This window comes from Capricornis sumatraensis, chromosome 5 (assembly GCF_032405125.1).
Source record: "Capricornis sumatraensis isolate serow.1 chromosome 5, serow.2, whole genome shotgun sequence".
Classification (NCBI taxonomy): Eukaryota; Metazoa; Chordata; class Mammalia; order Artiodactyla; family Bovidae; genus Capricornis; species Capricornis sumatraensis.
Window position 1 is genome coordinate 67,628,513 of NC_091073.1, and position 16,469 is coordinate 67,644,981.

A 16,469-nucleotide genomic window follows, 5' to 3' on the forward strand; every position below is an offset into this window, starting at 1 on the left:
CACAGACTCTTGAGAAAATTAAATGAGAAAAAAAGTTCCTGAAGTTTTCACATGGTGCCTAGTACATAGTAACTGCTCCAAAAGGAGTAGCTAACCCTCTTTTTTATTGACTTATTCATTATTCCCTTCCAAACCTCTTGTTTGAGGCACCTTATCCTCCTGCATGTTTTTGCCTCTAAAATAACACTTCTTTTGGGGGCATGCTTTGAATCATGTGCGATCTTAGTTCCCTGACCAGGGATTGAACCTTCACGCCTCTGCCCCCATCCCCCACCCAACCCCCCACATTGGTAGCACAGAGTCTTAACCACTGGACTGCCAGGGAAGTCCTCACATGCCTTTAAAATACATTCCTACTAAATGTTAGATGCCCAGTTAAAGACAGTTTCTCAGTGTTGTTCTCCGCACAAAAATACATTCCTACTAATCATCAAATGTCCAATTAAAGATGGTTTCCTCAGGACCATTCTCCCCACACCAGGCTATTATCCCAGGGTGTCTGGTATACCAGGTTTACAACTACAGGGGAAGATAAAAGAAAAGAAAGTTTTGGGGAGGCTCAAAAGTGAAATAAACCCTTGTACACACCTTGGTGGTGGTTTAGTCTCTCAGCTGTGCCCAACTCTTGCAACCCCATGGTCTTGTAGCCCACCAGGCTCCTCTGCCCATGGGATTTCCGAGGCAAGAATACTGGAGTGGGTTGCCATTTCCTCCTCCAGGGGATCTTCCCGACCCAAGTATCAAACCCAGGTCTCCTGCATTGCAGGTGGATTCTTTACCTACTGACCACCACACCTTACACTCAAGTAATCTGTCTCTAAGAAGCCATGAAACAGCACAACTTGAAAACCTCAAGATAACAAAGTGGACAACGCTCAACAGAAACTTCCAGAATAAATTACATTGTTCTTTGACCTGAAAACAATCACTCACCCAAACATTTGGGGCAGCACTGTCCTGGGGGAATGTGGCTAAGGTGCTGAGGACAGGAGAGAATGGGACAGACTTCTCTCACGCACTGTGTCCTGCCTCCCTAAAGAAAAGAGGAGAAAAAAGCACATTTAGAAAAGTACGTGCATATATATAGTGTCTAACCAAACTATTTGGAACAAACCTAGACCTTTCCTGGGGTTGGTCCCAGGGTGATTGCTCAGACTGGGAAACTGCCCCTAGGCATCCCATGCTCTTCCCCGTAGATGCCGTGAATCGTACCCATGAGAAGACTGCCTCTAAAGTGATGGGTACAGCATCACCTCTGCCCACTCACCACCACCGCCACCACCTTTCTTTATGTTTTTTTCCTTCTTGAAGTGAAAGTGAAAGTCACTCAGTCATGTTAGACTCCTTGCAACCCCATGGACTGTAGCCCACCCATAGCTCCTCTGTCCATGACATTCTCCAGGCTAGAATATTGGAGTGAGTTGCCATGCCCTCCTCCAAGGGAATCTTCCCAACCTACAGACTGAATCCTGGTCTCCTGCATTATAAGCAGATTCTTTACTGTCTGAGCCACTTGAGCATTTTGGCTTTTAAGACCAACCAACACTCTCAGTTTGGCTGAGATTTGAGGCTTTCAGTACTATAACCAGGAAACGTCTCTGGCAAACCCAGATAAGTTGACCTCTCTTTCCAAGCCCAAGGCAAGAAAGCAACTTTGGGGGTTTTACTGAAATGTGTCTTCCTCTTTCAGGCCCCCATCTTTCTAGTCCTGCAGTAAAGCTTCCTCCAGGAAGACCTCCCTTTTGGTCACTCCTTAAAGGTGTTGCTAGAACGACTCAGCAAGGTTCAGATTTGGGGAAGTAAGTCAATCTGCTGAAAATGGATACACTGGAAGCCAACATTCAGAAGACTCATTTCACTGAAGTCACTCAGTCAAACTAACATGAATCAAGTAGAAGGTTTATGATGACTGATATTAAAAAGACTTCAGCAGCCTCAGAAAATGTTCTAGAGTCTTCAGATCTTTCATTGTCTCTCATTCTTGACCCTTTCTGTCCTCCACCATCCATCACTTCTGACATCCATTCCTTCTCTTCCTCAGTATCCCCTGCTTCTCTGCCCTTTAGTATCTCTCGCCCCTCCAAGATGTGAAGATGAGCATACCAACTTCCTTTTTCCGTTCCTTAGCAGGGATGCCTGTTTTTCCAGCCTCAACAACTTGTAACTGAATCCCCATAAAGCCGAAAAAAAAAAAAAAAAAAAACCTGGGGCTTTCCAGTCAATTTACATTCAACAGCTTTGCAAGGCTCAAGTGAAAGCTATCCGGTGCAATATGAATTACTATCAAACTTGTGAATAATTCAGTTTTTTTTTTCTTTACCAAAAAAAAATCAGTAAATTTGGTAGATCAATCACTAGGCAAATGACATTTCAATGAATTGGCTTCTCTAGGATTTGAGCTGGAAACCAAACTAGTAGGCCCTCAAAAGTACCCGTTGCCTCAGGCCTGGAATTTTTATCTTGAGAGGCCTCAGGAAATAAGCAACTCACGCCTCAAAGAGTCCTGGGCCTCGCACGGGAAAGATTCCCTCATAGCGTTTCCTCACACCTTCTCCAGCACTTTCTGTATTAACACCAGACATTAGCCGTCTGGATCCCATTCATTCCCAGCCGAGCACAGTACTGTCGCCTGTTGTTTCTGCTTTCCCTTCCTATTCCTGCCATTTTCACTGTGCAGGCTTTATTTTTTGGTAGGGACAGATGAAAAGGGTAGAGCATGTTATGTCTTTTAAAATATTTATTATTTTTAAGCCACTTTAAAGTTGGCTTCTTCTCCAAACCAATAGAAAACACACGAAAATACCACAAAAAGTCCTTCTGTTGTTTTTACATTATTTCCAGATGAGCACGAATCACTAAAAATCTCCCAGGAATCCCTAGCTGTTCTCAGTGAGTTTCCTCTCTCGACTGTATAATCCTGGACTCTGGCCCTTCACCAGACTTCAGAGGTGCATAACCTGAGTCTTGGTCACACTCTGAGGTCTGCCCCGGCTTATACATAAACCACAAAAGTCAAATCTAGAGGGAGGCAGAAGGCTCTCCTTAGCTTTTAACTTCCTCAAATCGCGAAGCCTTGGGCTACACGAGGTTGCCTGGATGTCGGCTTCTCTTAGGTGCACAGAGAATGTATTCTTTTCATCAATTTTCTCTGTTCTTGTTGGATCAGCATCTATTTTTCAAGCATATTTTAAAATTAAAATTTAAGAAAAATATTGCATAGTTGCATGGCCGTTAACTTGTCCAACACACTGGAAAGCTGGCCAAAGACTGTGTGCACTCCAGTAATTTTCCTTACAATAAGGTCAAAGAGTGAATTTTGCATACATAATACAACTGCAGTTTGTGTCTCCCAAGAGTCCGTTAAAGTAACTTGAACTCCAATTTAAGTTTGCTGCTTTGGTCAGGTTTTATTTTGTTTGGGTTGCAGAATTGTGGCATAGCCCAAGTCCCGAGGCTGCATTCCAATTAATACCTCCAAAGAAAGTCCCAGGCCCTTTCAGCTCACAACCTGCTTCTATGATTTCAACTCAGCAGGGACTCTGGCTAAACTATAAGCCAGGGCTTTGCTGTAAACTAAGAAAGTTAAAAAAGCAGAAGCAAACATTTCTGGTTCTAAAACTGCACTAATTCCTCCTGTAATTGCACTAAATCGACTCTATCAGATTATCACCATCGCTTTCTAATTAACTGACCTGCCTCAGCTTTCTTTCCACGAGTCCATCCTACAAGGTTCAATATCTCTAAGACCCTTATTTAGCATCCATAACTGTTTCATTATTTGAGCTAAGATTTATTCAAGGTTTACCATATGTTGGGATTACCAGCAGTGAATATAATACACCAAAAAATCATTCTTTATAGAGCATGTCCATATGTTAAGGTGGAGGATGACTTAACCATAACATTCAGGAGAAAGTTCAACCCACTCAAGCTAAAAGTCCATGTAGAAACAACCAGATGCCCACTAGAATCTTTTTTCTTCCCCTGACACAGAGCCAACCTGTATTTCCCAGTCTCCCTTACTGTTAGGGGTGCCCAGTGGGACGGAAATCTCTCACACTAAAGAAGGCTGAACACCGAAGAACTGATGCTTTTAAACTGAGGTGTTGGAGAAGACTCTTGAGAGTCCCTTGGATTGCAAGGAGATCAAACCAGTCAATCCTAAAGGAAATCAATCCTGAATATTCATTAGAAAGATTGATGCTGAAACTGAAGATCCAATACTTTGGCCACCTGATGGAAAGAGCCGACTCATTGGAAAAGACCCTGATGCTGGGAAAGACTGAAAGCAGGAGTAGGGGATGACAGAGGATGAGATGGTTGGATGGCATCACTGACTCAATGGACATGAGTTTGAGCAAGCTCCAGAAGACTGTGAAGGAAAGGGAGGCCTGGTGTGCTGCAGTTCATGGGGTCACAAAGAGTCGGACACAGCTGAGTGATTGAACAACAAGGTGCCATGCTCTCAAGAATTTTGCAATAATGTGGAAGAGCCTGCTTCCCTGAGTCACCATATGGAAGTCTACCCACTAAACACCTGCAAGGAACTGTTACATGAGCAAGAAATAAATTTTATCATGTTAACACTTGGATGCATCAGTTCTTTATTGCCCCAGTGAGGCAACTTTGTCAACATACTCCATAATCTTTTCTCCAATCTCCTTTCCTACCAACACAGAGAGGGGATTCCAATATATCTTATTTCCTTCCTGTCCCCAAACATATCTCATGCCTTCTCTCTTCTTTATACATGCAACTTTCCCTTTCTGCCCCCATCACTGACCCCAATGGAAATCCTGCTTCACTCAAGGTCTATTTCATGCCTTTTCTGTTTTGTAAAGTCTTCTAGACCCTTTCAATTCCCAACAACCTCCTTTATAATCCTGTATCTTTTCTTTTCTCATCTTTACTCCTGCAGTATTTTTGACACACACATGAACATTTAACCCTGACAGACAACACTGGATTTGTCTCTAAGCTAGACTATGGTATGGGCAGGAACCAGTCCTTTGAGCCTAATATCCTTCAAAGGACTCAAGGAAACATCTCAATAAAAATCCACTGAATGAAAGGAAGAGCCACCACATATAATGAGCTCCAGAACCCAGGTAAATTTTTCAGAGCACTTCAACTACAAGATGCTGATGAGACGGCAGAGTTCAGGGCTGTCTGCATCCCTTTACCTCCGTGGGTTTTGCATAATTTGGGTACCAGCTAAATGTTTGTTAGTGCCATTATTTCAAAAAGCATCCCTCAACTTCAATTTTTAAAGTCCAAGTATCCATTTTGTCTAATGTTTGAAAATGTCTAAATGGTCAAAATGCATGGGGACTAATGGCTGTATTCCCATTTGATCAACAAGAAAAGCTAGGAACGTCCAGGATACTGGAGAGCTACAATTTCCACCATTTGTCACTTTTCACTTTCATGCATTGGAGAGGGAAGTGGCAGCCCACTCCAGTGTTCTTGCCTGGAGAATCCCAGGGATGGGGGAGCCTGGTGGGCTGCCATCTGTGGGGTCGCACAGAGTCGGACACTATGGAAGCGACTTAGCAGCAGCAGCAGCAGCAGCAGCCCATTCCTTGAAAAGGCAAACTTGTCCTCTAGAGGTGATCCTTTGTTCCTATTGCCTATGCAAGTGCTTCTCCAAAAGTAGTTGTTTTAAAAAGAAAGACATGGAACTTATGCCAGGTCTATTTTCTTAATTTTCTTTTAGTTGATTTAGTCAAGAACACAATTACTTTGTGTCAAAGTTCACCCTAAAGCAGCAGTTCTGTTGCATAATTAAAACAGAAAAAGAAAGCATCTTACTGAATGTAGTGATGAGTGCAAGATGATAAAACCACAGCCATGTGCATGCAGGACGCTTCTCCCATCCCTGAGGTCTGCTGCGAATTGGGGGCTGGAAACTGTTCTGCAGCACATGACATGGCACTCATTCCTTGACCAGGAAACAGATTGCGGCCACCTAACAGGAGGTGGGAAGCACAGCAGTGCATGTCTAACCAATTAAGACCAGTCAGCTACACGCAACCACATTCGAGAGTGATTTTTGTTTGTTGGAGAGTAATTTTTTAAAAACAATATTCAACTCTGAAGAAAATAGACTTCTCCATTGATTCTCGATGGAGGTGAGAATGAAAGAAAAGGAAAAACTAGAGGAACTAGCGTAAGGAAGAAATAAATCGTGGGTACAAAGAGCTCATGTGTGACTCACAATTCTTACATCACAACAACCAGTGGTATAAAGCAAATCTGGGAGCAGAGCACCAAATCTGAATTACAAATTGGGTTAAAAAACTTCCCCCAAAGAAATGGATATCTTTATCCACGCCCCTCTTCAACCTGGAAATTTATTTTGATAAAGTTCTGGATCATGACAGCTACTTCAAGGGTGAAGGATTTAGTACTTGGCTTCCCCTGTTCTTGGCCAGTGTGGAATCAGAAATCAACACAGAAGAGAGGCTGCAGGTGAGTTGTGAGGCTGAGTGCGTGGAAGAAGAGTGGACAAAAGCAGAGATATCAGCTGCTTCCCTGATAGCTCAGACAGTAAAGAATCTGCCTGCAGTGCAGGAGACTTGGGTTTGATCCCTGGGTTAGGAAGATCCCCTGAAGAAGGAACCAGCAACCCACTCCAGTATTCTTGCCTGGAGAATTCCATGGACTTAGGAGCCTGGCAGGCTACAGTCCATGGTGTTGCAAAGAGGTGGACATGACTGAGCAACTTTTACTTTCATAAGCCCACTACAATGGGCAAGAGAAAGGTATATATGAACACACACACACATACACATATACACACACAATACACTGGCATATATGTTTATATTACATGCTATAAAAGCCCATGGACAGAGGAGCCTGACAGGCTATATATATATATATATATATATATATATATATATATATATATAACCCATAGGGTTGCAAAGAGTTGGAGTCGATTGAGTGACTAAACCACTACTACCACATGCTAAAATAATTTGTGTGTGTGTGTGTGTGTGTGTACATGTGTGTGTGTGTTTGTGAGACTCAACACTAGCCTAGGGCTTTTCAACTTTGACATTACTGATGTTTTAAGTCTTTGCTTCAGGGAGCCATCATATGCACTGTAGAATGTTTAGCATCATCCCTGGTCTCTATCCCCTTCATCCCCTGGTTGCAATAAACGCTGCCAAATGACGGTGGGGTACAAAATCAATTCAAGTTGAGAACTACTACACTAGACCAACGTTTCTCAAGCCACGATCCAGGAACCTGCATTTTTGATAACTTTCCCAGCCGACTTGAATGCTGCTGTCCCAGGCACCACATTTTGCAAATGCCTAATTAACAGGAGCTTCCATCAATTGGGGATTAAGTCATAATTATCTTGTGAGTTCCTCACAGCTAGCACACATCATAGCTTATAACACATGATTAAGACGTGTGTTCTGAATGATGGAGAATATTTTTTAGGTTGAAGAGTTCTCTGAGAGAAGAATCGGGCTCCATTTCACCTCAGTGGCTAGAGGCTACTTTTACTCATGCTCATGGAAAGGAGGGCAGGAATGGGTGATTGAGGTTGATCGAGTTGAATTACGCCTCTCTGAGGCATCTGTGCTGAGTCCAACTCGGGCTTTATCATCACAATCTGTATGGATCCTGGAGACTTTCTTTCCCAAGAATCTGAACATCATGCTATGCATGGGTTTTTGTTTTCAAGTCATAAAATAAAACTCAACTTCAGTTCTATACACAGAGAATCAAAGGTATGTCAGCAAAGTTTCGCCACGGTACTTATTTTGCCCCATGAAAATCTTGAGCAAACAATGACCTCTGAGAAGTACCCACTGGGCTGATAAAAACAAAACCTTTTTCTTTCTTCACTGCCTATTCAGAAAATCAAGGCCTGCCTTAAGAATCAAGCCTGAATCAAATTCCTTTCATTTTTCCCATCAATTAATGTTTCCAAGTCCAACCGTACTGTTGCTCATATTATTGTTTTGGTTTCCTATTGCTGATCTAACAAATTACCACACAGCCTTGGTGACTTAAAGTAACACACATTTATTATCTTACAGTGCTGGAGATTAGAAGTCTGAAATCAATTTCACTGGGCTAAAATCAAAGTGTTGGCAGGGCTGTGTTCCTTCTAAAGACTCCTAGGAGGAATCTGTTTCCTTGTCTCTTCCAACTTCTACGTTCCTGGTCTTCTTTCTCCATCATCAAAACCATCAGTAGCATCTTCAAATCTCTCTCTGAACCTGGCCCTTGCCTCCATTATCATGCCTCCTCTAACTCTGACCCTTCCATTTTCCCTTTTTAAGGACTCTTGAAAAAAGGGTCCATCCAGATAATCCAGGATAATCTCTCATGTCTGACTCTTTGTGACCCCATGGACTACAGCATACCAGGCTTCCTGGTCCTTCACTATCTCCCTCAGTTTTCTCAAACTCATGTCCATTTAGTCGATGATGCCATCCAACCATCTCATCCTGTCACCCCCTTCTCCTTCTGCCATCAATCTTTCCCAGCATCAGGGTCTTTTCCAATAAGTCAGCTCTTCAGAACAGATGGCCAAAGTATTGGAGCTTCAGTTTCAGCATCAGTCCTCTCAATGAATATTCAGGGTTGATTTCCTTTAGGATTGACTGGTTTGATCTCCTTGCTGTCCAAGGAACTTTCAAGAGTCTTCTCCAGCAACACAGTTCAGAAGCATCAGTCCTTGGCACTCAGCCTTCTTTATGGTCCAGCTCTCACATCCGTACATGACTACTGGAAACATTCTTAACCAAAATTATATCTGCAAAGTCATTTTTGCCATATAAGGTGACAGTCACAGGTTTGGGGGATTAGGATGTGAACATCTAGATGAGCCAGAGAGCACATTATTATACCTACCAAAGTTATTATTATTAAAGAAATGACATTTCATTTCACTGTGTAGCACCAGATGTAATGTTTCAGCTCTAACGTCACTACAACGCACTATAATAACCTTCCTATCAGCTTTTCCCTGCCTGAACAAGCTAGTTTTTCCCATGTTTTACCAAAAAGGAAAAGACAGCCAGGAACTTCTGTTTGAATCCTGGTTATATGGAACTGAACTGAACAAGTTCCTCACTTCCCATTTGCTCCTCTTCCCCTGCTCATCTCTAGTTGTTTCATTCTCCCTTTCAGAAAGTGAACACTCCATTCAGATAAGCTGAGTTTCTCATCTTGCTCACTCTCTTCTTGTCGTTTCAGGCCGATCATCGGTGCTGATGGACACCTTCAGGAACATTTTGGATGTTAAGGAAGGAGGAAACCATCCTGTTTGCCAACAGGTCTCTTCGGGGCCCCTATATTTAAGTTCCCGCCAAGTTGTATGATTTGTCACTCTCTGGCCCTTAACAATAAGCCCTGCAGGGACTTCAGTGTCCTCTGATGGCCAGACAGGGGATCCCCAGAGAGTCTGATTGTATTCATCATGTTCAGAAATACCTACAGGAGATTTCAGAGAAACTGAAGGCCGGGGTTGGGGTTGTATGGTACCACAGCCAGGCCTCCCGTGTTGCCAGCTCTAGGCTTATTATCAGCAGCTGCCTGGGTGAGCAGGTTCAGCCTAGCTATGGAGACAACAGTGGACTTCAAGTGCACGTGGAGGCAGGGCCAAAGGTCATAATTTTGTGAAACAAATATTAGAGTCATAAATAAATAGGTGATGTAAATGTGTTGATTCTTTTTACTAACACCATTTTAAAAGAGGGTTTCCATTATGTGTTGCTTAAGCCTCATATCTAAAAGTAAAAATTCATCTGTCTTCCTCTGAGTCCTGGTTCTTTGCTCTTTCTTGTCACTTAGCTGAATGGCAGGATTTTTTTTTTCCTTAATGTTTCTGCTTTGAAAAAGAAAATTTCAAATTTCTTCCTCTTCCCCAAACCCAGCTTTCCCCACAGGCAGACACACAAATCACTGATAACAACTGGGATACTGTTTGAGGCAAATTCCAACTGGTTGGAAGTTTCCACGAATATTTTATTCCCTGTCTTTGTCCATTTTAGAAACAGGAAGATAAGACCACCCTTGAGGATCAACCTCCAATGCGATCTTTGAGCAAATGCCCTGCAACCTGAGGGATAAAAAAGCTCTGGGAATCAGAACAGATCTGCCAGCCCTGGTTCATTTGATGTCTGCATATAGGAGCTGAGGGCTGAGGGATGACTGGAGCAGAAGCAGTAATCTGCCCTGAGGATGTGACCCCTCTTTTCAAGGCTCACTGAACAGAGAGGTAGGACTTGCCGATAAGGGCCCTGAGAATCTGGCCTTGCTGGCAAGCATGGGGGGTTCCCTCTCTGAAACAATCAACAAATAAACAAACAAACCCACAGGAGAACACCCTCCTGATGTTTCAGATTCCCGGACACCTTCCAGACCACCCCGGTAGGACATTTTTCAACTGCCGTTCTGAAAAAAAAAAGTAAAAGAAAGAAAACGAGCCCTTTTCCTTTTCTTGCCATTTTTATCAAAGTTCAACCTTTCATCATCATGTAAGTAGTCAAAGCTGTTACAAGCCTACCGCTGACACATCAAACGCTTTATCTACAGTCTGGCCCACTTCCAGGGAGATGAAAAGACAGATCATTCAGAACTCACACCTCCTGTGAGTTATGAGCCATTCCTGAAAGGAAGGAAATAACACCATTGTGCAGGAGGAAGGGCATTTTTCATGTTCCGCAGGCTGTCTGCACTGCAACAAAGCTGGTTATGCACTAAGGAGGAAGCCACACGAAAGCCTTTGACTGGAGGCAAGTGTCTCTAGAAATACTGTCCCACAGTATGCTCATGGACTGCTCATCTAAAACCTTTCTGTTGACCTTTAAGTTTTGACACCAGAAGTAGTTTATGTAATATACCACATGCTTCATATTGTTTTATTTTGCTTCCGCAGTCTTTCATTTGGATTTATTATTTACCCAAACTGGGTTGAGAGTTCACTAAGGATAGAAGCCAGGTTAATCTTCCTTTTGTCTTCCTCAAGTGCTTCTCTCCTCCCAGCTTCACAGCTAGACCACAGTGACATTGGAAGTGCTTGGTTTTTAGTTAAACACCTACTTGTACAGTTGTCAGTTAAAATTGGAATAATTCAAAAATGTGTGTGCTCCAGTAATGTTTCCTAAGGTCTAAAAATATCTGTTGCCTTAAAGTGAATTAGTCTTAATGAAGATATATCTGGATCCCCTTACTGTATTGACAAAATTGCACTTAGAAGTCTTCAAGATTTTTCATAAATATAGTATACCTGAAAACACTACAGAAAAAAGATTATATTTAAACTTAAATTTCTGAATTGATGAGTCACAGCATTTTGGCTTTTGTTCATCTCTGCAACAAACATTTGAGTTTCTATATGTTAGACACTGATCTTTAAATGAAAAATTTCTAAACTTCCATTCAGTATACATGACTATGTACAGTTCTTTACTTTGTATCAAGTGACAATTCCCTAAAATTCTAATAAAATATAAAATACTGTAAATATAATACCCACAGAGTCCTATAAACACTCTAGCTCTATTGAGGTACACTGTCCAGAGAAACTAGAGGCTTCTAGCACTATTCATTCAAACTAGTGATGCCTGTGGGTATTGGTCTTGTCAACCAATTCTAAGTTTGTGTTTTAAGACAATCAGGATGTAACCCAATCTTGGCTAGCTCTTGGGATGATCATAATCTAGGTCCAATATGATCAAAGGAAAAGATGTGTACAGGCTGTTGGAAATAGTTGTGATGAGGGGCTCATAGCTTGAGCCAAAGCTTGCATTCTGACAAGTCTGGGCAACTCCAGTGAAAAAGAGAAGTTCACCCATTTGTCTTCTTGTGAGAGCAAACTCCATCCTAAGGGAGGAAGAGATGCAGAACAACAGAATCCCCTAGTTACTGAGTCTAGTCAGAGAAGGAAAGAACTATTGTGAATATAACTTGGCATCCATCACTCAAGCTATCCCAAGCCCAGTGCCTGCCATGGATGCCCATGTTGGTCCTGAGGAAGAAAGCTGCTGAAAGTAAAGTGGAAAAGAACTTGAAATATTCAAGTACAGGCCCACTGATTTGGGATTTCTATAACTGAGTAAAACACATGGAAAGGAAAATTCAGATGACACTGCTGGTGATCAGAGGTCTCCATGATATTAGTGGCAATGTGCAATCAAAGAGGATGGATGCAGTAGGCATGTCAGGCTGACAACCAGAGTGACTGGGAAAATGGGGGGAACAGAGGGGACAATGGCAGACAGACATGGAGAGACGATGGACTCTTGTCCAGCGCAGAAAAGAGATAGTTCCTCTATCATAAACTCTTTTTAGGAAGACTAGGCATCCGCCTAAGAAGATGATCACCATTGGCAATACCTATTATAAAATAGTACCTGGGGACAAAACATATGTATATTCTCTGGCAAATGGACTCATAAGCAGAAAGAGAAAGTGCTTGGCTTCTTGCAGAAACAATGAGTTATGCTAAATTGAGCTTCTCCTGGAATAATATCAGACGAAGTTCAGAAGCATTGTCTCATAGTCTTGGCCAGAATGTGCTCCAGAGAAGCCGGAAGAGAGTAGGTACCTCAGTGAGGGGGCAGCTGGCTGGAAAGTTTGCCAGGTCATGGGTGAGGTCTGAGAAGACAACAGCTCTGTAACTATGACAATACGCCTAGCAACCCAGAGGTTAAGGTTAAACCCTTAACCCTATTAAAAGGTATGAAAAAAAAGTTCTACCTGAGCAACAATTGTATCTTATTTCAGAAAAAGATACAGAAAACAGTTCAGGACAAGTTATTTTAGGCCATAGCTCAAACAGAAGGCCAGCCACTTGTCGGAATTACCATAAACGTTTCAATGAAAGCCAAGGACAGTTTCCATGGTTCCTATGAAACTAATGGAAAAAGAGTGGAAGGTCACCTTTGATTGGAAACCAGGGGAAGGCCGATCCATTTGAAATAGAGCCAAGCAACTCAGAACACATGCAGCCTCTCTCTTTAAAGACCAGTGCTGAATACCCATACAGTGCTGAAGCGGAGTGTTTGGAAGGCAGACATCGAAGACTGAGGGAGGCAGTGACTCAGAAATATCAACCATTTTATTTTTCCAAACCAGTGGGACGATGATGGCAATGTCTCAAAAACAAGCAGATTGAGTGAAAGTTTACACACTGAAGGTGGACATCTAGCTCTTTTCTTGACCGAGAAATCCAGAAAGTCACGTTTTAAATTGACCTATGCTATTTATAAAGATCTTCATCAACCAGTACTCAAGTATGGTTGCCTAATTCAGAAAACTGTTATAAACAAGTAGATCAAAGTATATGACCAACTCATGATCAGAACATTGCTAATTCAGATTGGTTGAAAATATTTCTAATCTGAAGAGAGTCTGGCATATGCTCAAGTGTGTAGATTATAGATATTGCCCTTGAAGTCAAGGATTTCTCTTAATTTTTTAGATAGGACATAACATCTTATGTTTTAGGGAGTCTGTGGGTGAGACAACCAAAATGGTTCCATTCCTCCCCCCCAGAAAAATTGCTAAAGTGGAAAATACACTTACATTTATGTCCTATATTTTACTTAAAATGCATCCTAGAGATTCTCATGTGCAGTGACTATTTCATGCTTTTGTTTTAGGAAGATGTTTCCAGTAGTGTAGGACAAAGACTATGATCCACTGACCTTTTAACTAGTTTAGCCTGGGATAGCCTTTAGGCTCAAGTCTCCCTTCTTTTTTTGTAAATCCTCCCAAGTGGCCTGACTGAAATCACAAGTGCTCCATTCTCTGGCATCAAGGGTCTAATAAGTTTTACTTTGAAAAACAGAAGAGTTCTTAACGCTTGCAAATGAAAGGAGCAGTATTCCACTGAAATTGTTCCTAGCAAATATTTTAAATGATTTGCCTCACAAGTATTCCTAACTCCAAAGGGTGACAGGAATGAAGGAGGAGAGCCTCAGATATACATGTATCACAATGTTTGGGACAAAAAGCTGCAAACCCTAATAAGGGGGCCATTCTTGGTGGCTCAGACGGTAAAGTGTCTGTCTACAATGCGGGGGACCTGGGTTCGATCCCTGGGTTGGGAAGTTCCCTGGAGAAGGAAATGGCAACTCACTCCAGGGTCTTGCCTAGAAAATCGCATGGACAGAGGAGCCTGGTGTCCATGGGGTCACAAAGAGTCAGACACGACTGAGCGACTTCACTTTCACTTTCCTTTCACCTAATACTTAGATATAAGATCTTTACACTGAAACAGTCTCTCAAAACCCCAATGTGGTCTTTTATTAGAGTTGTAGAAATAACCGTTTCCATGCACATGGATACCAAATTCCTGATAATGGGTGATGAATCAAAAATCTGCAGGAAAATAATTACTTTTTAAAGTTATGAAATCCTAGTTTATGAAGGCATGAGCCTTCACTATCTCCCTGTGAGTTAAGCTCAGTGGGTGCGTGCTGTCACTTCAGTCATGTCTGACTCTGCGACCCTATAGACTGTAGCCAGCCAGGTTCCTCTCCATGGGATTCTCCAGGCCAGAAGACTGGAGTGGGTTGCCATGCTCTCCTCCAGGCCATCTTTCCTACCCAGGAATCGAACCCACATCTCCTGTGACTCCTGCATGGTAGGCAGATTCTTTACCACTGAGCCACTGGGGAAGCCCACTCCTTGAACTCAGTACAAGCAGGTAGTTTCCAGAGTCTAGATCGAGAAGGAAAACTGGAAATCCACATGGTTCAAAGGAACAAACCCTGGGGTTAAGAGCCCTCTCCTACCCCAGTTCCATCCTTTGCTACTTTGCACTAAATTTAGTTTACTTCTCTATGTTTTAATTTCTTCATCTGTAAATTAGAGAAAACAAAAAACAAAAAACCTGTACCCATTCTCACAAGTTCATATAAAAAATCAGATGATGGAGGTAAAGGTTTTAGCTCAGTGTCTGGTGCACAAATAAGTGCTCATTAAATGTTTAGTTCTTACAAATACTGTAGGGTCAAATTAACTGTAAATCCCAGTCAGCTCCATAAATTAACAAATGAGTGACCTTGGCAATTTATGTAATGTGCATCCTGGTTATTTTATTACTAAACAATGCCACTTTTCTTACAAAGCTGTTGTGAAAAGGTTATGAGTGAATGTACTTAAAGCACCCAGCACAGAACTTAATCTATAAAAGTTCCTGATAAAAATGAACCTTCAGCACTCTCACTCCCACCCTGCATGCTTTAGGATTAGCCATTCAAAGTCGGTTTCACAGGCCCAGAGAACAGGGCTGTGAAAGGTACAGGGCTGTGGTGACTTTTCCTCTGAATTACTTGGAGAACATTCGTGTTTTCCTTGGCACCAGGAACACATGGAGTAGTCTTTTGGGGTGCACAGTAGTGTATACATCACCCATGTATTTGCATAAAATTTCAAAGCACTTTCTTGATATATGCAGTATGACAGCCGCTGTCACAATGTATTTATATAAGTTCTATGCGGATTTTATAAAATAAACTTGCAAATGTTTGTTTTCCTAAGGAGGGGTGTGTTTGAGGGTTGGTGGGAATAATCATTTCATCTCCCTCTAGAAAGTAACACATGCTGGCATGCTCCCTCACTCCATGACCACAAATAGCTGGTGTTCCCCATGAATACGTGAGGCAACCCCATAGATATAGTAGGTCATTTTTAAAATCTATAAGCATTTTTAAAAATGTGGTGTTTTTTTTTTTTTGTAAAAAAACATTGAAGGGTGCCATAACCACAATCCATCTGAAGTCTAGAGGGAAGGATAAAATAGTTGGCTGTGACTTCTAGCACACTGAATCCCGCAGGCAAATTCTCATAACCCCAGCTGGCTCTTCAGCTTTCCAATGAAGGAGGTAGCCAGATGTGAAAGACAATGGCAATTCCTTACCAACACAGGCCAGCATTTACCTCAGTCTTCTTTCAGAGCCACTAGAAGAATTTTCTGGATTGGCTAAATCTGTCCATCAAAAGTATTGAGGTAATATATTCAATTATCTCCTGTATCATTTCCTAAACTAGTATTTTGTGGCATCTTTTTCCATAGGAGATTAGCTAGGGGTTCCATGACATAAGATTCCTGCCAAGAAATGAATAAGGTTGTGTTGAACAAAGTTAAATGAGTTTTCTTTATTGTAGGTCTTTTCTTATCCTTTAATGCATATAAATATCCAATTGGGAGAATATATAAGATGATTTCTCATATGACCATAGAACTCTTTTTTCATAGCACATGGACATATCCTGGTACAATATAAAGAGGAACACAATTCATAAAATACTAATCAACTTCAATTTACTGCTTTGTGTCTATCCTAAGTATTGATAGCTACAGAAGCCTTCCTCCTTGACACAAATTTCTTGGTGACAATTTTAGAGTAAACAAGTCCTTATATTGAGCAATCAATATTCCTTAATTGAGCAAACAGTTCTACTCCCCAAAGCCTTCCCCTCCA

At 41.8% G+C, this 16,469-nt stretch overlaps 1 protein-coding gene across 3 annotated transcripts in view; it reads right to left on the minus strand.

Moving 5' to 3' along the window:
• Positions 1-16,469, minus strand: part of BMPER (BMP binding endothelial regulator) — a 255,226-nt gene that overhangs the window by 110,759 nt on the left and 127,998 nt on the right. For all 3 annotated transcript variants that reach the window (XM_068972505.1, XM_068972503.1, XM_068972504.1), the window contains exon 7: positions 934-1,033. In XM_068972505.1, the coding sequence (XP_068828606.1) occupies positions 934-1,033 (100 nt within the window). The remainder of the gene's footprint in view (positions 1-933; positions 1,034-16,469) is intronic.